Below are 25694 nucleotides of genomic sequence, written 5' to 3'. Positions count from 1 at the left end.
CAAAGGAGAGGAAAGAGTGGAAGGTAACGTGCCCTCCAGGGCACTACTTTGGAGCTGAGATGCTACCACGGTACCATATTTAGTCAGGGGTAGCGGGCAGCCCCGTATCCGGTATGCAGCTGATGGGAATTCCTGGAGGACCTTTGGCTTTCCCTTTTTGGGATGTCTCACACCTAGGGCTCTCCTCATTCTTGGAGATATTTATCTATCGAATTGGGTCAGGACTGTGGAAGGGAGGAGGGAGCGGGAGAAGTCACTGCAGCCTTGATTGATGGGGGAAGAATTTTAAGGAGAATATTAAGGACCAGGGTTTCTCCCCCGGGATTGCCTGTCCCTTTCTAGCTCCTTAGTGATTTACCAGCTCCCTTTTCCCTCTTCTTCCTTTTATGGGGTGTCTAAGAATGAATGTGTACGTGTGCGCGCTTGTGTATGTGTGTCCACAGAGGGTTGGGTTTTTTGGTACTTTTTTTTTTGGCTATGAAGTTTTGGGTGGTGGAAGAAAACTAAGAAATATGAAAAGCTTCCCTTCCCCCAAAGACTTGGGGCAGAACTATAAATGGCCCTTGGCTCCTAGAAGCCGGGAATCCTTGTTCTACATTCTGTAAAAATACAAAATCCCCTCCCCTTACTTTGTTCTCTCCAGTAGTGTCACCCTTCCTTCTTCTCAATCTTTCCCCTAGACTGAATGTGAAAAATAAACATTTTAGGAGGATTTGGAGAGGGGGCTGGGGGAGGGAATAAGACATGGCCAGGGATACAGACTGATGGATGCCAGCTCCTCACTCTTTCTGTGCCCCAATCCTTGGCCGAACCCCTCCCACTGGTCCCTGGACGGGGAAGAAGGGGTTAAAAGTCAAGGTTCTTGCAGCAGCTGAGTTTGGCAATTTAAAAAAAGGGGGTGGAGGAGGAAGAGATGATACCTTGTCTTCCCCTTCTCCATGCTCTGTACCTTCCCTACCACCTGGAACTTTGACGTGGAGACCCTGTTCAGCTCGATCCTCTCCTAGACCACGCACCCTGCTTCTCCAAGCATCACGCTCTTGGGGTCGCTTCATTAAATCTTCCCAGCAGGGGGCAGTATCCTGGGCCCAGACCCTCCCCCCACCCTCCTCCCCCCTCCCCTTTTCTCTCTATTCTCCCTCCCCCGCCCCATCCTTCCCACCCCACATCAGCTCTCCCTCTATATAGAGAGGCTGGAGAGGCAGAGGGGATTTGGACTGTCCCAGCTGTGAACTGTGCAGGATCCGAATTCTCCAGTTCCTTCTCCGCTTCCCCAATAGGATATCTGTAAGTAGTGGACAACAGGGGTCCGAGGGGAGTTGGGGGTGGGGGAAAAAGACTGGCACCAGCGCTCAAGATCCAGGGTTGAGGAGCTTAAGATACCTGTAATAATACTTTGGGGGAACTTTTTAGTTAAGATCAAAGTAAAGTGTTCACCGGGGCTGACTTTCTCTGTGTGCAAAAAATGCCTTGTCAAAATCTCAAAGCATCCTCATGTAAGGTATTTTTAATCCCATTTAAAAACGGGAATGAAGTCATTGGAACATCCACAGAAAAAAGAATATACCGTCAATTTTATGCAAGTCCTAGGCAGCCAGGTAATGAAAACTGGTCATCCAAGGTCCCTGCTTCTATTATCAAGTACATTTATTTATGCAGCACATTTTGTCCCCAAGTGACTTTACCATCTATGTCAATCTCCGTTTATGCACCTTACAAAGGAATTAGATACTTAAGGAAACAACTCAAGACAACACTTGTTAAGTAGACCCCCGCCCCCCCCCCCCCGCCCCCCAAATATCCAGGACTACGAAATCCATGTAGATTTGATTACAGAGTTCTGATACTTATGTTAAACTGCCAATTGCACAATGTCAGAGAGAGGAGCCAAATAGAGAGCTATGAAACTGAGTTATTTCTCTCTTGTGTGTTTTAAATGCCCTTTACAGCAATTTTTTTCAATGTGATAGAGTTCTAGCACATGGTTAAAAAACGTCAGCAGATGGCAGTATGTAAAAGTTTCTTGAGTTTCTGAGAATAAAATGCACCCTTTCTTTTTATAAGGCTGTGTTAGTCTCAGGGCTGTGTTAACTCAGGGCTTAATAGAGAAAAGCCTAAATCCCAAGTGTCTTTTGTCTTTTTTTGTGTGTATGATGTGTATTGGTAAGCATGTCTTTGAGGAGAAAATAAATGAGCTTTCTGTGAATTACTAGAAGTCTGGTTACTTTTCCAGAGGAGTGTTCTTTTCATAGTTTGAGAGTAAAGGCGAACTAGATATAAATGGGGGTGGAAGCTGTCCCTTATGAAACCTTCCCTTATCCTGCCAAAGCTGGCAACAATGCTCTTTTTATATCACTTTAAGAGACCTGATCCTTATCCAGACTTATAGTTTCTCTTAGGAACTGTTATGTTATAATTTATAGATAGTTATTTAGGTGCATGACTTAACTCTCCTATTAGGTTGTAACGTCTTTTAGGGCAGGGAACTCATCTGATGGATCCTTGCAGCATGCCCAAAAGCTAGCATAGAACTTGACCCATAATAGGTTCTCAATAAATATTTGTTGAATGGATGAGTGAGTGAACGTATAAAAATCTGAAATAATAGTGCTGTCAGAGATTTCTTAGTTTTCTTTCCTACATGAAAATGCTGTGATTCTTTCCATGTAAAGCCCTATGTTTTTATTATCACTTGGAAATAGGCGTGTTATTCCCTACAAGGTATTTGTTTTGAATTTGTTATCATTACATTTCTGTGGAACAGCTAGTATTGAGGAGAACATATCCTTTTATGGTAGCATTCATATGTTGAGCACCCAGAGCCCTTTACAAATTATTCATACTTGCTAGTTGTAAATCAAGGAATTTATCTTTCCATACCCTATCCCTTTATGAGATGTGGAGATGGTTGGGAAAGAATCCTGCTTAACTGATTTTAATCACAATTTTGAAGGAAAGACAATTTTGCTCCTATTATTTAAGAAGAGAAAACCAAACATAGTTGTGTGTATGTGTGAAAATAGTATCACTCTCCACATTGCATAAAGTCACAACAGGTGTCCTTGGTTTTAAACGTACAGTCTGTATTTTAAATATACAAAACACATAGAATTTCTTAGCTAGAAGAGAACTTGGAGACTGCTCAGTTGAACTCCTTGTTTTACAAACAGGGAAACTGATTCAAGGAAACTTACTGTGAATCTTTTTGTAAAAGAAGGCTCTCCCTTTAATTTATCTTTTTGTCAAATTTAACTGACATATTAGGGTGTGTTCTGGACTAGAACCCATCATTGGAACCTTCTACTATATCAAATGATGGGTTAACTATACATTTCAAGTTTTATTGGGATTTTTCAGAGACCTCACTCCATTAGAAAGAGGACAGGAAATCAGATTTACTGACACCATTGTCTTTCTCTCTTTTTCTTCCCTTATCCCTACTTTAAAAACTCATTTAAAAATCTTGATCAATACCTTAAGGAGAGACAGAATTTCATGAAGGCTACACAACAATTCAGAAGAATTTTCATATGGAAACAGGAGAAGTGATTTTGAAAACATGAGAGTTATCCATTAGTTCTGACAGATGAAAACCAGCAGAATAGTGTTTATCTCTCATCTCTATGATTAGTTCCAAGGCTCTGATGATTCTGAGGTACAGGTTTCCCTAGATTTTGAGATCAATAGTAAGGTATTCTAGGATTTGTTCTTTGACACAGATAGCATGCCCTCCCCTCACTTGTCCAGGCTAGAAACACAGCAAATGAATATAAAATCCCAGGATACCAATATTGCTTGGGACCTCTAAAGGTCATCGTGTCCATCTCTCCCGCCTACAGGCAGAACAACATCCCAGGCAGATGGCTTTCTGTCTCTATGGAATTCTTTTATTTTTTTAACTGTCATGCCTCATCTGGAAGATAAAAGGAGCTAGCCAGAAAATTACAAATGCCTTTGTACACAAATAGATCTCTACACCTCCTGCTAACCAATAAAGTTCATTTGAAAAAAAAAAAGAACTAAGTTTCACTGATGAGAATAATTTCTATCATGGGTCATTTTTAATGCTCAGATGAGTTTTGAGAAGGCAGGAAATCTACTTGATTGGGGGAACAGATTCAAAGAAGCCTATGAATGTTTTTTGTAAATGAAAGCTCTCTCATATCTCTTTTATCTTTTTGTCAAAGTTAGACAGATACACTTGTATTTGCCCTGGTACCTACTCTCCTCTTAAAAAGAAAATCTTATCTAGGATCTTGAGGAAATAAAAATAAGGACCAAGAGAGCACACTCTCTTCTTTCCAAAGGTCAGGATTCTTAGATTCTTAGATATATACTCGTTTGTGACTGTATACGATGACTTGTTCTGTTTGATCTTTTCTGAGATTGCAGAAGGAAAACAATAGTTAGGTTCTGCCATTACAGGAAACTACCTGGAGATCCACATGTAGAGAATTCCCTTATTCTTTGGAAATTCATAAAAGTCAAATGCCATCTAAATAATGGACTTAAATTCCATGTTTTGGGATTGAAATTTTGAGGCCACTCATGGTTAATACATCTTATTGTCTCTTCTTGGGTCTCCCTCCAGATACTAACTTTACCTGGGAGAACTGATGCATTCAGAGTTGATATTCCTGACCCTGTCACTGGTGACTTTTTATGATTTCAGAGGTGGTTCATATTCAGGATCCAATTCCAGATAACTATTGGCATCCCTAATCAATGGTGTCATTTTGGAGAAAATCGTGTGTCTCTTCACATGTGTGGGCCTTGGTTTTATCATCTTTAAAATGAAAGAGTTGGATGAGATGATTTCAAAAGCTCCTTTGAATTATGTGATCCTGTGTAGAAAAAAAAAATTCTAGCAAATACGTTCAAACTTGGCTCATAAGACACTAAAATGGTAAGGGAAATGAGTCAAAGTCTTAGATTTGCTTCTAGTTGTCTCCATGTTAATACTCAGAGTAAGATCTTTACCCAAAGTCTCTACTGGAAATAAAGTTCATCCAAAACAAAGTTCCTTAAAATCCCAAATCCCAAACTCTTGGACATTCTCTGTTGGTGTGCTTTAAACACTTGTTACAGAGACTAATGAACAACTCTTACAAAAGTAACGATGGAGATAGACAAAGAACCCAGAAACGAGTAATTGGCCAGGCTACAGGATCAGCCCTCGAGGAAAGCCACCTGTTTATTTGACTTTGAAGTTTTCATGGTGTATGGGTCTTAATTCAATTCAACAAACATTTATTAAGTATCTGCTCTATATAAGGTACTTGTTAAGCTCTGAAAGAAGAAAAAACAAAAACCAATTTCTGCCCTTAAGGAGCTTTTATTCCACTAGGGAAAAATGATAGCTAAAACTTAATGCAGTCCTTCAAGTTTTCGTAATGCTTTACATAAATAGCACTTTATATGGAACCTCAAAACAATCCTGTGAGGCAGGTACTGCAAGTATTATTCCCATTTTACAGGTGAGGAAGCTGTGGCTCAGAAAGGCCAAGTCCCTCATCCAGAGTCACAAAGCTGTGAAGTGTCCAAGATGGACACAGTCATGCTCAAGTGTCCTGATCCTAAATCCAGCACTGTAGGCACTACAGGACACTCAGATACAGTTCTTTTGAACATGAGAGATTCATGCAATTCAGGCATTCACTTAGCAGTACTTTGTAAAAGAGTTTTGACTGAGCCTTCATATCCTGCATCACACATCCCTGAGATATTCACAGGCCCTTAGATATTGTAATGGTTGATAAGGCTGTGGTGAACTCTGCTGGAGATAAGATGGGCCAGCGATCTGTCTCTTGTCAGAAGTAGCTCAGTCATCATTTGGGCAGCTAAGGCTGTTTGGGTGTTGAGGGCAGTGTTATCCAAGTATTGACTCATCAGCACTGGAGCTTTGATCTTTCTCCTAAGGGAACTGCCATTTCTTCTTCCCTTCCTTCCTTTCTTCCTTCCTTCCTTCCTTCCTTCCTTCCTTCCTTCCTTCCTTCCTCCTTTCCTCCCTCCCTCCCTCTTTTTTCTTTCTTTCTTTCTCTTCCTTCCTTCCTTCCTTCCTTCCTTCCTTCCTTCCTTCCTTCCTTCCTTCCTTCCTTCCTTCCTTTCCTTCCTTCCTTTCCTTCCTTCCTTCCTTCCTTCCTTCCTTCCTTCCTTCCTTCCTTCCTTCCTTCCTTCCTTCCTTCCTTCCTTCCTTCCTTCCTTCCTTCCTTCTTTCTTTCTTTCTTTCTTTCTTTCTTTCTTTCTTTCTTTCTTTCTTCCTGTCATGCTCAAGGATTTAGAAATAGAACAACAAGAAATATTTGTCTTTATTTCAGTATTTCAGGGGCTGATTTTTCAAACTTTCTTCTAGAATGTGGAGTCTAGATTCAAGTGCAACTGACATTCTTGTGTCACATTCTTTCACTCCTCTCTCAGTATCCATCTTTGCCTGCACCAACTCTGTTTGCATATAGCTTACTCATTCCTCCCAAATTTGGAAATCTAAACCCTGGCTGTAGATAATATTTTGCAATATCTAATCTATCTAGGTCTTTGTTCACACATCTCCCAGCACTGTTTCAATTTCTGTGTGTCCCTTTCTTTAGAAGAGGGGTTTTTATGTTCTTTGTCATCATAGGCCCCTCTTGCAGTCTAGTGAAGCTTATGAACCCTTTCTCAGAATAATATTTTCAAATGGAGAAAATAAAATGCATATGATCTCAAAGGAACTCATATATTTAAATACAGTATAAAATATGTATTATATATATGCATATATGTATGTGTGTATGTCTATAGATAGAGAGATATCTACATCTATATCTAGATAGATAGATATAGATATAGATACAGCAAATTCATTGATGCCAGGTTAAGTATCTGCTAGAGAATGATTCAGAGATCCATAGCCCAAAGGGACCTCCAAGGCCATCTAATCCATGACTTTCATTTTATAGAAGGGAAATTTGAGGGTCATGAAAGTTAATGATTTGCCAAAGGTCACGCAGGTAGTACACATCAGAGACAAAATATGAACCCATGTTCTCTGACTCCCTTATTTCCATTTCACTGCTTCTTGAAGCTTGCGAAAGTTGAGTGCTTGAAGAGCCTTCTTGCGCAGGGGTGGGTTGGAGCCAGCTCTGACTTGAGAAAGCCCATTGTCAAATTTTTCAGTGTGAGTACTTACACCTCAGATATCAACCATCTCTCCAATGAATGGCTTGATTTATTGTTTGTTGATTGTCTAGATTTAAGAAAGTGTGAATAATGCAGATTTAACTTAAAATGTATGTACATTTCTTTTTTTTCCTGGATTTCCAGTTAAACGTTTACCAGCATACCCTCCTATTGCTCTGCAAACATTGCTTGAACTCCACAGGAGGGCAGTAGAAACCTCGGGGAATTACGTCATTAATGGAATGGAAGTTAGTAATAACAATATAATAATATGTCACACATTAAGGTTTGCAAGCGCTTCCTGTTGTCTCATTTGAGCCTCACAGCCCCCCTGTTCCTGTGCCATTTTCTATGAGAAGAACTGAAGTTAGTTCAGTTAACAAACATTTGTCGACCTCCTATTGTGCAAAAGCACTGTGTTCTGCCTGGGGATATAAAGACAGAAAGAAATTTTATTCCTGTTCTCTAGGAACTTACATTCTGTCCAAGGGACACAATGGGTGTAATTACAAATAACATGCTTATATTATTTATAATATAAATGAGTGGTAACTGGAGAAGTGAGAAAACACTTGCAACTGTGGAGATTGGCAAGGCTTCTTGTAGGACTGCCTGAGTCTGTTAAGAGGCAGTGATGAAGAGTCTTCTTGGGACGTGGTAGGACAGTCTGTGAGAGAGATAGACTGCTGAGTTTAGGCAGTAGCTAATTATGCAGAATGACTGAAACCTAGAGTGTATGGAGTGGGGCGTGATGTAAACGAAATCTGGGAAGGTACATTGGAGCCAGATTACAAAGATCTCAAACACCAGGATGAAGAATTTTTTCTTTATTTTAGAGGCATAGGGAGCCACTAAAGCCACATAATCAGACCCGTGCCCTTGGAGGATTATTTTAGCAGGTGGGTGAAAGATGGATTGGAGAGAGGAGAGACCAGAGACAGAGACCAATTAGGAAACTATTGCAGTAGTCCATAAAGGGCCTGATCTAGTGTAAATGGACTTTTGAGTAGAGAGAAAGAGCTGGATGTGAGAGAAGTGAAGGTTAATTGACAAGACATAACCACTGGTGACTCAACAGAAACGGAAGCTTGGGGGAAGAAAAGATATGAGAGAAGATAACGAGTTCCATTTTGTATATGTAACCCAGCCAGGTGCAGATGTCTAGTAGGTAGTTGGTAATGAAGAACCAGAGTCCATGAGCTTAGGGCTGGATACATAGGATGGGGAATCAGCTCCATAGAGATGATCACTGAGCTCAGAATAACAAATGAGATTACTAGGAGAGAGTGTAGAGTGAGAAGAGATCAGGCCAGACCTTGGGGAACATCCACACTTAAGAGTCAGGTTGATGGATGTTAATCTTTTTTTTAAAGAAAAATATTTATTTTTAGTTTTCAACATTTACTTTTATAAGATTTTGAATTTTAAATTTTCTCTTCTTCCTTCTCTCTTCCCAAGAAAGCTTGCAATCTGATATAGGCTATACATGTACAATCATATTAAATGTATTTCCACATTAGTCATGATGTAAAGAAGAATTAGAACTGACGGGGAAAACCATGAGGAAGAACTCCCTCCCCCCAAAAAAGAGAGAGGAAAAAAATAGTATGTTTCAATCTGCATTCAAACCCTATAGTTCTTTCTCTGGATGTGGATAGCATTTTCTAAAGCATGATAATCTAACAAAGGAGACTGAATAGAAACCTGACCAACAGGTAAAAGGAGAAGCAGAAAAGCAGTGTCACAAATGATGAGGTGCTAGCTTTACTGAACTGAAATGGCGCACAGGGTAGATTCAATTTGAGCTGAAAGTGCGCCTGGGATACATCTAGTTTCTTTTTTAATTAGTGGGGATGGGGTATTGCCCTTGAGTGCAAATGGGAGGGGCCCCACCTAACTCTTGAAATTTCATCCCTTTTGGAGTCAAGTGAGAAATGAGTGATGGGTTGAGGTGGGAGAGTAGTTATGCCTTAGACTTCTAGAGTATAGCTTCTTAAACTGTGAATCAGGACTGCAGCCCACAGTTTAAGAAGCTCTGAAGGGGTTACAAGTGGAAAAAGTTTAAGAAAGCCCGTTCTAGAGTACTCTAAATCAAGGTGCAAGGGCAAGGATGAGAATGGTGATCACCATGGGGAGAGAGAAGATGCTCCCTTCCTCCCTCCCCACCCATGTGAGTTCACTGAAGCAAAGCCCCATTCACCTTACATTGAAACCAAGGGAAGAAAGTCTAACTGGGAGGAGGGGGTTAATGACAAAATTGGAACCTGCAGAGAAATCCAGTAGGTTGAGGACTGAGAAAAGACCTTAGAGGTTAGTCGTTAGGAGATAACTTTGGAGACAACAGCTTCAGTGACTGAGTCTTGGGGTCAGGAGCCAGTTTGAAATATTTAAGAGTAAGTGGGATTGGAAGAGCTGGAGGCAATGAGTATTGATAACCTTATCTGGGAGTTTGGCTATGAAACTGAAGAGATAAAAGATGATTTCTTGAGGGAATGGAAGGGTGAAGTGAAACTTTCTTTTTTAATAATAGGGAGACCCAGACATATTTGTAGATGTAGCTTGTAGATAATGAAAGATTGAAGATGAGAGAGAGATTTAAGTCAGTGGCATTCAACTCAGGTAGAAATGAGCGCCACTAATCTGTACCTAAGAACCCCTGCACATTGATTTCATTCTAAAATGTTAATGTTATCTGTCTTTTATTGTATTTTTGGTTATTTCTTTAAATATTTTAATCTGGGTTGCATTCCGAAAGTGTTTCTGTATTCAACACCTCTGATATAAGGGACAAGAAAAGAGAGTGGAGGAGAGATCAGTAATCCAAATAGGATGGCTGGCCTTGAGAAGAGGCAAGAACAGCCTCTTCCTCTGAGACTGGAGCAAAGAAGAAAATGGGGGACAGTTTAGTCCTTAATTGTGGAGTAGCGGAGTTCATGTTGAAAGGTCCCAGTTGCCTCAATAAGGAGTAGAAGGTAGGGCCTCTGCTGAAAAGGAGGAGGTAGGGATGATATAGGAGACCTGAGGACAGAAGAGAATATTGGTAATAGTCACTTAGAGAGTGTGACAAAATCAATGAGAGAAGGATAAAGAAGATTGCCATGTAGCGGTGATGGCCTGGTAGAGATTAATTAATACAAATTTGTAGTGAGCCCAATCAAAGGATGATGTGTTATTTCATCGAGTGGTATTCAGTAGCGTATGATTAAGAATAGATAGCTGGTGGGCTAAGACAGGGATGAGATTGGCAAAGCATGAGTGGAGAATTATACGGGGGACTAATAAGCATCCAAATGTGGAGAATAGTGTAGAATTGAACTGGTCAAATTCAGGGTCAAAATTTTGGGGAAAAAAATTAAGTCAGAGCATCAGTGATTGGAAGAGCAATGATAGGTAAAGATTGTAGTGGGGATGAAGAAAAGGACTAGGAGGAATGAGGCAGAGAGAGGATGAGGATCAGAACTGTCATGTGGATCACAGACGATAAACAATTATGGGTGGTGTGTGTCACTGAGGTGGAATGAAGATGTAGACCATGGAAACTGAAGTGACTGATCAACTGAGAGACCAAAGATTTTAAGGGCACATCAACATGTAGACTGAAGACCCTAAGTCTATGGGCAGTGGTTGGGGTTAGTCAGGTGTTGAACTTCTTGAGAATGGAGGGAGAGTTACCTAGAAACAGAAAGAAGGCTCTGGTTAGGTTGATGTAGATGAATGGAGTTGCCACTAAAGGAGAAGTTGCGCAGTGATGATGGGAATAGAACTTTGGAAATGAGAGTGAGGAAGGACAATGGGTGTGACTCCACCTCTTCCTCTTGGTCCAATGGGTGAGGAGATATGAGGCTACAGATGAGCACCTTCCAGAAAGACTCAAAAGTTGAATTGATAGTTAAGGTTATATTTTGAAATTAGAGTTCTTCATTAGTAAATTACATTGATGTCACTGATACACTGTAAGACTGGCCTTGGATCTAAGATGACCTGGGTTCGAAGTCCATCTTTGGTTCATATTAACAGTATGATCTGAGTAAGACTGAATCTCTCAGTGCTCTGGACAACTCTTTAAGATTATGACTTACAAAGAAAGTGCTAACCTGTATCAGTAGAGGTAGGGCCCCATCCAGGGGTTCTCGATGCCAAAAAAAATTTTCAAGTATAGTCCATATCCATATTGAAGCTTTGTTGGTCTCTAAAGTTTTCTGAACTTTTGATTCTCCTCTGCTCTTCCTGGTCTTCTTTGATCAGAGTGGAATTAGCACATCATAACTGTGCAGAGAGATGGAAAGCAATGCTCTCCACCAAGTAAAGTTCGTTTCTCTCTCTCCTTTTTTGGAGAGCATGAATTCTTTGGGGTTGATCTCAGTTTTTGCTTGTAGGGGTTGGATTAGAACAGGTTTCTGGCAGCAATTCCTGGGTTCTTATTTCTGCCATTAACTTTTTTTCACCAGTCTGTGGTTTATGGAAAGTTGTCTGCATTGTAGGCATCCTCTTCAGTGAAAATCATTTCGTTAGTTCTTCATTATATCATTAAGGCTAATCATGCATTTTCAGAGGGTTTGGGCAGGGATATGTATAGGTTGGGAGGGTGAGGTGGTGTGGAAACAAACCAATATGAAATCTACCCCATCTCATTTGCCTTTTGGGTTATACAGAGTAAATTGGACAGATGTGGTCTTTGTCTTCTGAGCTTGTAATTGGGACCGATGACATAAATGCATACAGATTTAAAGAAGTACAGAAAACTTAAGAGCACCAATACAGAGAGAGATAATGAAACATTTGCATTGCTTACAAATAAAGGATCAACTTATAGGAAAAATAATGTAGTATAATGGAAGGAGCTTTGGTCTTGGATGTAGATATGGGTTTAAATCTGACTCTAAGCTCTTTTTTTTTTTTTAAATTTGAGAGACAGTAGAATTGTAGATAGAATCCCAGATTTGGAGTCAGGAATTTCTTCAAATTCCAACCTTGCCACTTTCTGGCTATATGACCTTGGGCAGCTCTCCTCGTTTCTCTGAGCCTCATCTGTGAAATATGAAAATAATACCTCTGGTTTTCCATCTCACCAGCCTCTGATGAAGCTAAAATGAAATGTTACGTGTAAAATACTTTGTAAATTTTAAAGTTACTTAAATATCAGTTATTATTGTCATTTCTCTGAGGTTCAGTTTCCCCCTCTATAAAACAGGGTTCATAACACCTATTAACACATGTCACACAGTTATCTTGGGAATGTGCTCTGTAAAGTGTTATATAAATGTCGTTATTATTGTTAAGCCATTTCAATCATCTCCAATTTTTGTGACCCCATTTGGGGTTTTCTTGGCAAAGATTTTAGAGTGGTTTGCCATTTCCTGCTCCTGCTTATTTGACAAATGAGGAAACTGAGGCAAACAAGGTGAAGTGACTTGCCTAGGGTCATACAGCTACTATTTGAGGCTCACTTTAAACTTCCTCACTCCAGGTCCAGCCCTTTATCCACTGCACCACCTAGTTGCCCTTATACAAATGTTAGCTGTTATTATTTATGGTGAAATGAGAGAAGGGGTGAAATGGAGTCTAGAAAGAACACGGGAAGACCTATATGCAAATCCTGCTTCTGCCATTTAGTTTCTGTGTGACCTCTGGCAAATAGCTTAACTGCTCTTGGCCTCAGTTTCCTTGTCTGTCAAATGTGGGACCAGACTAGATGGTCCCTTTTAGATCTAAACCTCTGAGCGTATGACCTCCTAATAAGGAAATATGTAGGAAATTAATTAAATCTTTCTAATCTGAATATTATCTCTCAACATTAGATGAGGTAGTCATCTAATAATCTTGCTTATAGTCTCGATCTAACTATGTTTCTCACAAAAAAAGAGGATAAATACTGCTTCATGGAATGATTCATCAGTTTCTCCCTTTTCTGAGTCAATATCTGGGAATCATGCCTTCTTCCCCAAGAAGACTAGCTTCTCCAATGAACAAAATAATATTTATTTCCCCCGTGAAAAAGAGTGAAGTTCATCATTGGGATGAACATATTTACCTTTTCCATTTGTTCTGCAAAGCAAAGTCAGATTCTGTAGCTCCAAATCAGTTTCCCATTTTGGGAGTTTCTTTTAGAACACTGTTTGTGGTAGCTCAGTGGAATGATTTATGATAAGAGTGATTTAGTCTGTCTCTCCAGCTCATCAAAGAGGCCGCTGTGGAAAAGTGGACATTGATTTTTAAATATTTTTAAATATCATAGATGTTTTCCAATATTCACCTTCCCCACAGAACCACCCGTTGTCACAAACAAAAACAATTAAGCAAAATAAATTGACCTCATGACTGATAGTTTATGCAGGATTCAGCACCTATGGTCCTCTAACTGTCTCCCAAGAAGCTAGTCATGTGCTGTCTGAAACCAGGGTTGCTCAATCCCTCCAATCTGAAATCGGTCACCTCTTAGTACTGTTTTTATTTACATTACCGTAGTTATTATGTATATTGGTGACATCTGCTGTCTGTACTCTGCAACAGTTTATACAATTCTTTCCCTATTTCACCTACATTGAAAGTGCAGCGGCCACTTAAGATGGCCCTGGGGGCGTTGGCCTTCATTCCCAGTTTGGACTAGTTAGACTCTTCTTAGGCAGCCAGGTGCTACTCCTCCCTACTCCCATTCTCAAAGGCTCACCATATGGATGCCAGATACCCCATTGACTTAGTCTACTGCAATTCAGAATTCACAGACTCAAGTGATTCACCAGTCTCAGCCTCCTCCAGTAGCAAGGAGCACAGGCAAGCACCACCATGCAAGAGCAATTCATATATATTTCCATTTATTTCCCTGAATTTGTCCTTTCTAACATTGCCAACAATATTCCCTTATGTTCATGTATCACATCCTCAATTTCTTGGCACCTACTTTCTTCCTAGTTGTATATGGGGGACACAAATGGACACTGATTTTTGTGATAAGAATAACTTCTCACAGATCAGGCCAAATTCTTCATTATAACTTCAGAATAACCCCTGCAATAGTTGTTACTGAAGTATGAATGTGTGCTATATGATATGCCTTGATTGTCACACATCCTCATTCTGGATGACCATTCTTGGAAGAGAAGATTGGAGCTGGAATATGTTGGCCAAAGAGGCTCTACCTCCTGTAGTTACAGTCCAAGAAAATTTTCTTCTGGAATGAATCCAATTTGTATGTGAAAAGCCCCACATCTGTCCTAAGTACCTGAAAGATGTCTGGTCTACTCATGATCCCCCAAATCTATCTTTGTTCTTTCCATTCCAGTTCAGAATGCCTGCCTTCTTCTGTCTACCTACCTAAATCTTCTCCATCCTACAAGAACTAATTCAAATTATCTCCCATTGTAATGCTCTGATCATCCCAAGATCAAATGATTTCTCCCACTTTTTGAATTCTTGTAGTGCTTCTTATCTGGAACCAATCATTGTGCTACCTAGTGTTAATCACCTTTTTCTCTTTTTTCTTTTTCTTTCTGTTGTAGAGCTAGTGTACTGCCAAGCATAGAGTGAGTGCTTAAGAACTGCTTATTGACTGATTGATAGAATAAGGACAGGAGGATGTTGTAATGGAAAGAACCCTGGATTTGGGAACTAGAAGGCTAGGGTCTGAATCTTGGCCCTGCCACTGACCAGCTCTATTTTCTTGAATTAGATAATTTCATTTCTCTGGACTTTGGTACCCTAATTTATAAAATGAAGGGATTTGACTAGATAATAATAGCAACAACAATAATATAAATAGATAATATTTACATAGTGCTTCCTATGTAGCAAGCATAGTGCAGATGACCTCTGAGGTAGCTTGACTCTAAAGTTCTAAGATCCAATGACTAGGGTATCTCCAAGATTGTTTCTTGCTTTGACATTCAATTTAACTCAATTCATAGGATCATAGATTTAGAACTAGAAGGAAACACAGAGGTCATCTTGTATAATCATCTCATTTAATAGATGAGGAAACTGATACCCAAAGACCCTTGGTCAAGTGGCCCAACCAGGACTGAAACCCATGTTCTCTGGCACCACATCTGAGGCTCTTTCCATAAACATTTAGCAACTATCCTCATTCAAAACAAAAGTCAAGTGCAAGTCATGTCATTATTTCTGTGATGGCATGGTCTTCTTCGGCAACGAAGGACGAACACACACAAAGTGACCAGAACTGGTTGTTGTCCTTCACTCTCAAAGAGGACCAAAAGGACATCATCATGGTGGCATCAACGTCCAGTGTGTCGGACTGTGGCTGATCAGTCCAGTATGAACTTAGAAAGCTCTACCACAGGTCAAGCCAGGTCAAGGTCCACGTGAACATTTGGAGTGAAGATATCCCTACATTTGTGCATCTCACGTTTTCTTTGAACTTCACTCGTAGAACACAGACCCTTCTTTGATGCAGGCACACCAAGCCTGGTGGTCCTTTGCCAGTGTCTCTCATGTCACACAATCATTTCCTAAGTTCTTCAGAAACATCTTGAGAGTGTTGTATTGTTCTTCTGACCTCTGTTTGCCTCAGTTTCCTCATCTGTGCAATGGAGATAACAATAGCAGCTTCCTCCCAGGGTTGATGTGAGGATCAAATGAGATAATATTTGTAAAGTGCTTAGCACAGCCCCTGACACATAGTAAGTGATATATAAATGTTAGTTATTGTCATTAAGCCCAGGGCTATGGGGGTCAGCATTCTTTCCACTACAGGGTGCTGTCTCTTTACACAGAGAGTGCATGTTAGTGGGGAGGGGAGATCTTGAATTCAAGGACCAGCTAGTGCTCCAGAATGGAGAATGATGGTGAAGTGTCCCAAAGATCTTGGTAGTTTTAAATGATTTAAAACCACTATAAGACCTTTGGGACACACTATATAAAACAAGACTGAAAAGGTAGGTTGGAATCAGATTTTGAGTGCTTAAACAGGAAGTGAAGTCACTTGTATTCTCTCCTGAAGGAAATAAGGAACATCTTAGTGTTTTTAAGAAAGTGATTGGCATGTTTTGTATCCAGTGGTGTGCTGGAGCCAGTTTGTACCAAATGGCAAGAGCTGATTGTTAAATTTTCAGTGTGAGCGTTTACACCTTGGAAATTGGCAAATGTTGTAAACCAGGGCTTGATTTATTGTTGTGCTGATTGTCTAGACTTAAGGAAATGATAGATAAAATGTTAGTAATGCAGATTAAACTTAGTGATGTTGTGGGTGCATTTTTTTCCTCCCAGACTGCTCTTTGTAGCATTTACCAGCATCCTCCTAGTCATATCAGTAGAGGAAGATCATTAACAGTACAAGGCAGTTTGAGAAGATTAGTTTGGCAGATGTATGGAAGATGAATTGGAAAGAGCAGAAGCAGAAAGACTTCTTAGAGAGACTACTACAGCAATCTAGGGAAGAATGGATAAGGACCTGAAGTAGATTGGTGACTGGGGGACTAGAGATGGGATGAATCCAACTATGGATGTTACATGTGTTGTGGAGGAAGAAACAAGATTTGACAATTGATTGGGTATAGGGGTGGTAGTGAAGGAGGGGAAGAGTTAAGGATAATTCTCAGTGTGCAGATTTGGATAACTGTCAATGTGGTGGTACCCTGAACAGAAATAGGGACGGGTCTATGGATCATTAGTTTTCTTTTGGAAAATTCACTTTTCAGAGAAAGTCTCAGAAGGAGTATAACCTTGAGTGACTATTGGTGCCTTCAACAGAAACAGAAAGGGAAGTTTGGAGTAGAGAAGGATTTGGTGAATATTATGGGTTCTGTTTTGAACATGTTGAGTTTATATACTGATGAACACCCTGGTGGAAATTATGACAGTGGACACAAACAGTAGTACTGGTGGTTGGAGATGCAAGCCTGGGATTCTGACAAGAGATGAAATCTGGATACACACACTTGGCAGTCAGAGAAAGAAATTGAATCCATGAGAGCAGATGAACTCACTAAGGGGGAAAGTGTACAGAGAGAAGAGACCCAGGACTGGGTCTTGGGAGACATCCATGTTTAACGGGTAGGATAGAACTTGAAATGGAGGATAGTTTTTTACCTTTACTACTAGACTGTAAATTCTTTGACGGTAGAGATGTATTCTATGCTTCTTTGTATCTTCTGTAGCAGGCAGCATGATCATTAAACATCATGTGGAATTTGTTGATAGGCTGTTGGATACGGTAAAATATTCTCTAAGGCAGGGGTTCTCAATATGGGAACCACAGAAACCTAAGGGGTCAATGAATGGATTTCAAAGATCTATGATCTTTGATAGGAAAAAATTTACATCTTTATTTTCACTAACTTCTAACTGAAATCGAACATTTCCTTCAATTATTTACAAGCATTATTCTGAGAAGATGTCTATAGATTTCACCAGACTGCTAAAGGGGTCCAGGACAGAAAAAACAATCCCCAATATAAAGATATGTTTAAGGATGAAGTCAATTCAATAAACATTTCTTAACCACCTGCTCTGTGTAATACAAATCGCACCACTTCAAAATTTTTTATTTCAAACATGAAATAAGATATAGTCTTTACAATGAAACTTATAATTTCTAGGGGGAGATATGACAAATATACAAATAAGTAACATACAGATTATAAGATGCATATATAGGCATGACCTAAACAGAGAGTGTTGTGAGATGTTTGAGAAGGGAGAAAACTCATAGTTGAAGGACTGAAAAAAGTTTTGTGAAAGAAGTTGCATATACATAGGGCCTTGAAAGAAGGGAAGAAATTCAAATGGCTAAGATGTTAGAGAATACTGTCCCAAGCATGGGGGGCATTGTGCACAAAGGTATGAACGACAGATGAAATCAGACAATGATGAACGCACTTATTTGACTGGGATGTATAATTTGTGAAGGGTACTGGTAGGAAATAAGGATGAAAAAATAGATTGCAGCTAGATTATGGAAGATCTTGAATGTCATAAACATAGGAATGATGAGCTCCTAATTCCTTGAATTAGAAAGATTACTTTGTCAGAAGTGTGATGGGCAAATTGGAAAGGGAAAAGACTGGAGGTAGTGAGTCCACATAGAAAGCTATGACAAAATCTAGGTGACAGATGGCTAGATAATTAGATTGGTTGAAGTGAGGATGAATGGAAGAAAGGGGAAGATTCACAAATGTAAGAAATGAGGAAATAGAATTAATAGGATTTGGCAGCTAATTGGATATGGAGGTGAGGGAAGAGGAAAATCCAAAAATGACCCTCAGAGCTTGATCTCCAGGGGAAGAATTGTTTTGCCATTAGTGGAAATAGATTCAGAGGAGGTGAGTGTTTGGGGAGTTCGACATGCAGAGTTTGAGGTGACAGGAAGACATTTTTTTAGGGATGTTCAGCAGGTAGTTGAAATCCAATCCAATCTAACAATCAGTTATTAGGTGCCTATTAGGTACAAGGTGCTGTGTTAGACCATAGAAATACAAAGATTAAAGAAAAAGTAATCCTTGCCCTCAAGGAGCTTGCATCCTATGTGTAGACACATAAACGTATAGATGACAATTTGAGGAGGGACAGAGCACAAACAGCTAGAAGAATCAGAAAAGACTTCCATTAGAAAGTAGCACAGGGGCTGAGCCTTGACATAAACTAGGAATCCTGGGGGAGCGTGAAGGGAGGAAGAGGAAGATGAAGTACATTCCAGACATGTTTATATAAAGACAGAAAGGCCAGAAATGGAATGCCAAAGAAAAAATAGGCTAGATGTAGAGCGTATGAAGATTAATGTAGAACAAGCCTGAAAAGGTAGGCGGGAGCCAAATGGTGAAGGGTTTTAAGTGTCAAATTGAGGGATGTCTCTTCTATTATCATAGAAGCAGTAGAAAGTCATGGAAGATTCTTGAGCAGGGTCAGTCTTATGCTTTAGGAAGATTATTGTTTTTATTTTGTTCTTTATTTTTTAAATTCAATATTATCCTATTTTCAATTCCAAATTCTCTCTCTCCATCTTTCCCTCCTGTTGAGAAGGCAAGAAAAACAAACCCCATTACAAATATGTAAAACATGCAAAACAAATTCCTGCATTAGCCATGTCCCAAAAAAAGAAAGAAAAAGAAAGAGAAAGAGAAGAAAATATGCTTTATTCTGCACTCTGAATCCATCAGCTGTCTTTGGGGAGGTGGATAGCATGTTTCATCATGAGTCCTTTGGAATTGTGGTTTCTTATTCAATTAATCAGTTACTAAGTCTTTTGAAGCTGATTATCTTGACAATGATGCTGATACTGTATGAATTGTTCTGATTCTGCTTACCTCATTTTGTATCAATTCATACAAGTTTAGTCAGATTTTGTCTTTAACCTTCCTCTTCATCATTTGTCATAGCATGATAGTGTTGCATCATATTTGAATACCATAGCTTATTCAGTCATACCTCAATTGATGGGTATCTCCTAAGCTTCTAATTCTGTGCCACCATGAAAAAGAGTTGCTATTAATATTTTTTGTATATGTGGATCCTTTTAAACAAATTATTTTGGAAACTGTTTAGTGGGTGATTAGAGAGAAGAGAAACAGAAGGCTAGGAGTCTAATTTAGAGGCTATTCTAATAGTCTTAGTGAGAGGTAATGAGGGCCTGAACTGGGTGATGATTCTATAAATAGAGAAGAAAAAAAGGCATAGGTGTAAGAGATATTGTGGAGGTGAAACTGATGAGATTTAACAACTGCTTGAATAAAGGAAGTTATGGTAAAGGAGAAAAAGAGTCAATGCTAACTCTGAAGTTGCAAACCTGGGTGACTAGAAAGATAGTAGTGCCCTCAATAGGATCAAAGACATTTGGAGAAGGAGCGGGTTTAGGGGAAATGATAGCGAGTTTTCTTTTGGATATGTTGGGCTTGAGATGCTTAAGGGACATCCAAGTGGAGATGTGGGACTAACGATGATAGGTCAAGGGTAGAAATATAAATTTGGCAATTAGCTACGTAGAGTAGGTCATTGAATCATGATCACTTCTTGATTTGGTTACCAAAAGATAAACTCTATGTAGATATGATAGCTCTCTTCAAGTATTTGAAGGGCTGATAACGAGAAAAAGGGATTTGACTTGTTTTATCCTCAAAAGATAGAACAATAGGTGGAAGTTACAAAAAGATAAATTTAGCCTTGAAGTCCTGAAAAACTCTCTAACCATTAGAATTGTCCAGAAATGGAATGGCCTTCTCTAGGTGGAGAGTTTTCCCTCTCTGGAGGTCATCAAATAGAGGCTGGATGACCACTTACTTAAATGACAGTCCCTTCTCTCTAAAATTCTGTGATTCCATAACTTTATCTTATTTTTTCCCTTCTGAAAATAAAAGATTGATCATGGGAAATAAAAAAGTGCTTTATATTCTCATTTTTTGTTTTTTTTTTTATGTTCATTAAAAAACACATGTTTCCGAGAAAACAGCAGTTTCCTTTATAAATGAATTTCATGGAAGAGGTGGGGAGAAGGAAAATTTCAGAAAGTTTAGAAAAAGATATTTATGCAAATTATTATTTCTAATAATGAATGTTAGAAAACTATCACAGTTATAAAGAATTCCAGAATTTTAGGCCATCAGAGGGAACAGTCTTGAATAGAAAAGAATAATCCTAAATGAAAAAAAATCAGTTTTAATTTATATTCTGTTTGGATCAAAAAGCATCTTTTTACTGACAGTATTGTTATGGCATGTCATATCTCACCTCTCTTAATATTTTATCATACCTTTCATAGATTTGTGACAGTGTGGTACAGTACAAAAAATATTGAATTTAGAGTCAATGAACCTAGGTGCAGATTCCAGCTTTGTCACTCCTTACCTGTTTGACCTTGAAAAATTTGATTTATATTTCTGGGCCTCAGTTAACCTAACTCTAAAAGGAAATATGTCAAAATAAATTTATTTAAAAAAAGAAATTGGCAGGATCACTGACTTCATGAAGATTGATGCTGGTGAGGCTGGTGATCAGCAACGCCAATTTCTGTCCAACAAGGAAAACATCCTTGCTCTTTTGAGGTCATGTGTGCAAAGGATATTATTACCAGTAGCTTTGCCACAAAACTCAAAAGTTTTGTTTTGCACAATGATAATAAGCATTGGATTTATCTGCCTTGAAGAAAGGGTATTGATCTTGTCATTAATAAAGTGATTAAAAAATGACAGCTAAAAGAGAAGTTGTTAAATGATTGTAGATATAAGTTTCTATGATCAAATAAATTTATTACAACATGGGAAAATTATTTTCATCAGTTCTGGTAATTGACATTACAGTCAAAAATCTATTTTCTTTATATACTCTGATTTGCTGAAAGACAGTGGTGTAGATTTTATTGCATTTAGTAATTTTCATAGTTTTATAACATTTTATAGCATGTATAATTTCTGTATTTTTGAATTTATCAGATTTTATGAATTAATACAAGATTAATTTTTGAGAGCATTCCATAGGCATGCAAAGTGTTTATTTCATGTTTGTCCTATTTATTTCTTTCCATATTAGTTTTCTTAAATTTTATTATTTAATAAATTTATTATTTAATAAATCACATAAATATGGTTTATTAAATCCATTTTATTAAATAAAAAGTTGAGCACACAAAAAAGAAACACATCCATTTCACCCAGTCCTTAAATCTTTATGAGACCCTACCATCCCAAGTTTTTGTGTTTTTCTTCTTAGTCAAACTCCCACACTTTCGCATCCATGTCCTAACACTAAAATCAAAGGTTTGGACTAGATGACCTCTAAATTCCTTTCCAACTCTAAATTTGTGATCTTATGGTCCTGTGGAAGACAGAGACCTTGTCTTCTCTGTGCCCCCTAACATAGCATGGTACAGAGTCTTTAGAACTGGATTCAAATCCTACCTACCTTTGACACTTAACTTCCTGTGATAATTAAGTCACTTGGTTATCCTGATTCTGTTTCCTTTTCTTTAAAGCAAGAGGGATAGACTAAATGTCCTCCAAAGTCCCTATGTTCTTATGATCCTGTGATCTTTCACTCCCCACCCTTCATTCCTTTACTTCTAATACTACACAATTTGGAGTTATAGTAAGAGTATATTTGCCCAGACTCTCCTTCTCCCTTTACCCAATTACTTACAAATCAACCACTGCATTAAGCATTGGTGAGGGGTGGGGGTGGGAATACAACAGAAATAAGTTCTTGACCTCATGGATCAAGGGTCCTGTGACCCTAGGAACACAGCTTTGGGGCTTTTCCATTCATAAGCATTTCATAAGTATTATTTGATGATGATTGGTGGATGGTAGGCTGCCTTCACAGCCAATAACTCCCTTCTCAACAAATGGAGTTTATTTGGAAAACATGCCTCATCCCAGACTGATTCAGACCACATTTTGCTTATTTCCCAGGTGATCGCTGAGACACCATGGCACAGAAAGGTCAGCTCAGTGATGACGAGAAGTTCCTCTTCGTGGACAAAAACTTTTTCAATAACCCAGTGGCCCAGGCCGACTGGTCAGCCAAAAGACTAGTATGGGTCCCTTCAGAGAAACAGGGTTTCGAAGCTGCCAGCATCAAAGAGGAGAAAGGGGATGAAGTGGTTGTGGAGCTGGCTGAGAATGGCAAGAAAATCACAGTTGGCAAAGATGACATCCAGAAGATGAATCCCCCCAAATTCTCCAAAGTGGAAGACATGGCAGAGTTGACCTGCCTCAATGAAGCGTCTGTGTTACATAACCTGAGGGAGAGATACTTTTCAGGACTTATTTATGTAAGTACCCTGGGGAGGGCTTCTCCTAGTCTTAAGACAATCCTCTTTCTAGTCAGTTGGGGGAATTGTGGGAGCCTTTGGGACTAGCCAGGCAGACACCAGGGGGAATCCCAGTGGCTTCCCAAACTTAACAACCTCATGTGGCATTACTTTCTTCCATTTACTTAGGCCTAGGGACAAGGAAGCTAGTGTTTTTTATTTCCTTTTAGAGTCAACGAGTCAAGTGAACACACATTTTTATGAAGCATCTACTATTTTCCAAGCACTGTGGTGAGTGCTGAGGATGCAAAGATGCTACAGTCGTCCCCAATCTCAAGAAATTCACAGTTCACTGGTGATGACATGTGAACAACTGTGGACAAAGACAACATTTGCAAGAGAAATTGGAGATAATCACAGAGGGAAGAACATAAAAAGCTTTTTGCAACCTTCCTTGAAAAGGTTATCCTGATTTGACTTTGACAAGCTGGAAGCTAGGCTGTCATAAGAGATAGTCGAGGGTCATTCTGGGATCTCCAGAGAATGCCTCTGTAATAATAACAACTTATATTTACATGACATTAACTTCTTTAAAAATTAATTTACTCATTTATTTTCAGTTTTCAACATTTACTATTATAAAACTTTGAATTTTAAATTTTTCTCCCTTCCTCTCCCCCTCCCCAAGATGGGATGCAATCTGATATAAGCTGTACATGTACAATCATCTTAAATGTATTTCCACATTAGTCATGTTGTGAAGAAGAATCAGAACAAAAGGGAAAAACCATGAGAAAGAAAAAAAACAAATAAAAAGAAAAGAGGATGCTTTGATCTGCAGTCAGATTCCATCGTTCTTTCTCTGGATGTGGACAGCATTTTCCATCAAGAGTCTTTTGGAACTGTCCTAGATCGTTGCATTGCTGAGAAGAGCTAAGTCTTTCAAAGATGGTCATCGAACAATGTTGCTGTTACTGGGTACAATGTTCTCCTGGTTGTGCTCACTTCATTCAGCATCAGCATTCACTTTTAATTAAACAGTTTTCCCACAACAGCCTTTGTAAGGTAGATAGTATAAGTATTATTACCCTCCCATTTTACACATAAGGAAATTGAGACTGAGAGAGGTCATGCTTTGCCTATGATTGATCACACAGCTATTAAGAATGCGAGCCAGGATAGAACCCCATGGGCTCTGACTTTATGGTCAGTGCTCTTTCCACTACCTCATGTTACCCTGGAGAAAACCCAAACTCCTAAGTCCTTCTGCTCTGGAGACCTACGTGTATCACCAGGAGAGAGCAGATTTCACCTAGAATAACTTATACTCCAGGGGAAACTGTGACTCATGAGGACATTTTCTTTTGAAGGATGGCAGGAGCTTTCCAAAGTAGGATGGATAAAACTCCACGATAGACAGACTGCCTGCATTAGTCCAGGCCTTTGTTTCTCCCTTCTCCCTACAGGCAGACACCTCCATCCCAATATTCTGCTGCCTCTTTGTCCTCTAGGAAGATCCATGGCTACATAATAGGATTCAATTTTTGAGTAGGAGTTAGACTGGGTGGCCTTTTCCACACCTTAAGATTTTATCATTCTAAGTGTAAGAGGCAGTCAGAGAAAAGAGAGATCAGTGTGAACTGGAGTCATTGGAAAGGAGACTTAAGTTGTGGCTTGAAGGATGGGTAGTCTTTAACTAGAAGAAGAAAAAGCAGACTTTCTCTCACATAATTAGTGTCTTCATCTTGCCATTGCAGAGTCCATATTTGGCATTTTGTCTGAAGAAAATTGCAGATTTGTTTTTGAGGAATATTAACTGATCAATGGAAATTTTGGAAAAGGATGAGAAGAAAATTGCCTTGTTAGGAAGGTCTTTTATTTAAAAAAAACAAAACACTAGTCTGAGCTGCTGGTGCAGCCCGCCAAAATGAAAAAACTGAGAAGCAAGTTTCTCTATTCAAAAACAATACCTGGGATGAAAATAGACTCAGAAAAATTATGAGACTCATATAAAGATGAAGAGACATAAAATACAGTCCCTAAAATATCTTTCCAGTCGTAGATGAAAATGTAATTAAACATCCCCAATTCCTGCTTTGCTTCCCTGGGTAGATTAGATTAAAGTCTTTCAAACCATGTGATGGTCTTGCTCTTAGACCTTTCTTTCCAGTTAATTTAATCACTTAATAGAAATTGTTAGCCATGAAGGGGGAAAGAAGGTACAGGTCAGGCCATCCAGCTGCCCCAAAGCAAAAGCTTTTCATAAGTGGGCTTGCACAGTGATTCTATTTCTTGCAGCTAAACTGCCAAGGTGAATCAGACTTTATTTTTATAATAAAGAAATCTTTTCTTGTTCTGGAAGGTGAGCTTAGAGCTGAGCCTTTTGTTAGCATTGGCTGAATTGTTCGAATCTTAGAGATAAAAGGGACCTTGGAGTTCATCAGGCCAGTGACTCCATTTTACAGAGAACAACAAGAACCTGGGAGGGGAAATCACTGATCCAAAGTCATAGGGTAAGTTAGTGCAAACTCAGGACCCAAGTCTTGACTCCCAGTCTAGGCTTCTTTCTTCTCTTAATAAATGTTTTGTTCATTTTTTTTTTAACGTTTCCAGTAACTTTCTTCATACCCCCAACCCTTTCTAATAACAAAGAAGCCTATTGAAGCGAAATAAATCAATGCAAGGGCCATGTATGCCTCATTCTGAACCTATACAGGGGTGAGGAACCTGTGGCCTTGAGATTGCATGTGGCCCTCTAGGTCCTCAAGTGCAGCCCTTTGACTGAATCCAAACTTCCTTACCCCTTGTCTACCATCTTTCTGCAAGACGAGGGAAACATATTTAA

At 39.2% G+C, this 25694-nt stretch overlaps 1 protein-coding gene across 3 annotated transcripts in view; it reads left to right on the top strand.

Annotated features, from left to right (window-relative positions):
- Positions 1 to 1149: 1149 nt before the first annotated feature.
- MYH11 (myosin heavy chain 11) overlaps positions 1150 to 25694 on the top strand; it is a 115847-nt gene continuing 91302 nt past the window's right edge. For all 3 annotated transcript variants that reach the window (XM_072610365.1, XM_072610354.1, XM_072610376.1), the window contains exons 1-2: positions 1150 to 1287; positions 22509 to 22870. In XM_072610365.1, coding sequence (XP_072466466.1) covers positions 22526 to 22870 — 345 coding nt within the window. In that variant the 5' untranslated portion in view covers positions 1150 to 1287; positions 22509 to 22525. The remainder of the gene's footprint in view (positions 1288 to 22508; positions 22871 to 25694) is intronic.

Source organism: Notamacropus eugenii, chromosome 1 (genome assembly GCF_028372415.1).
Source record: "Notamacropus eugenii isolate mMacEug1 chromosome 1, mMacEug1.pri_v2, whole genome shotgun sequence".
Taxonomy (NCBI): Eukaryota; Metazoa; Chordata; class Mammalia; order Diprotodontia; family Macropodidae; genus Notamacropus; species Notamacropus eugenii.
The sequence above is the reverse complement of the archived record's forward strand: the minus strand, read 5'-3'. Positions and strand labels throughout refer to the sequence as shown.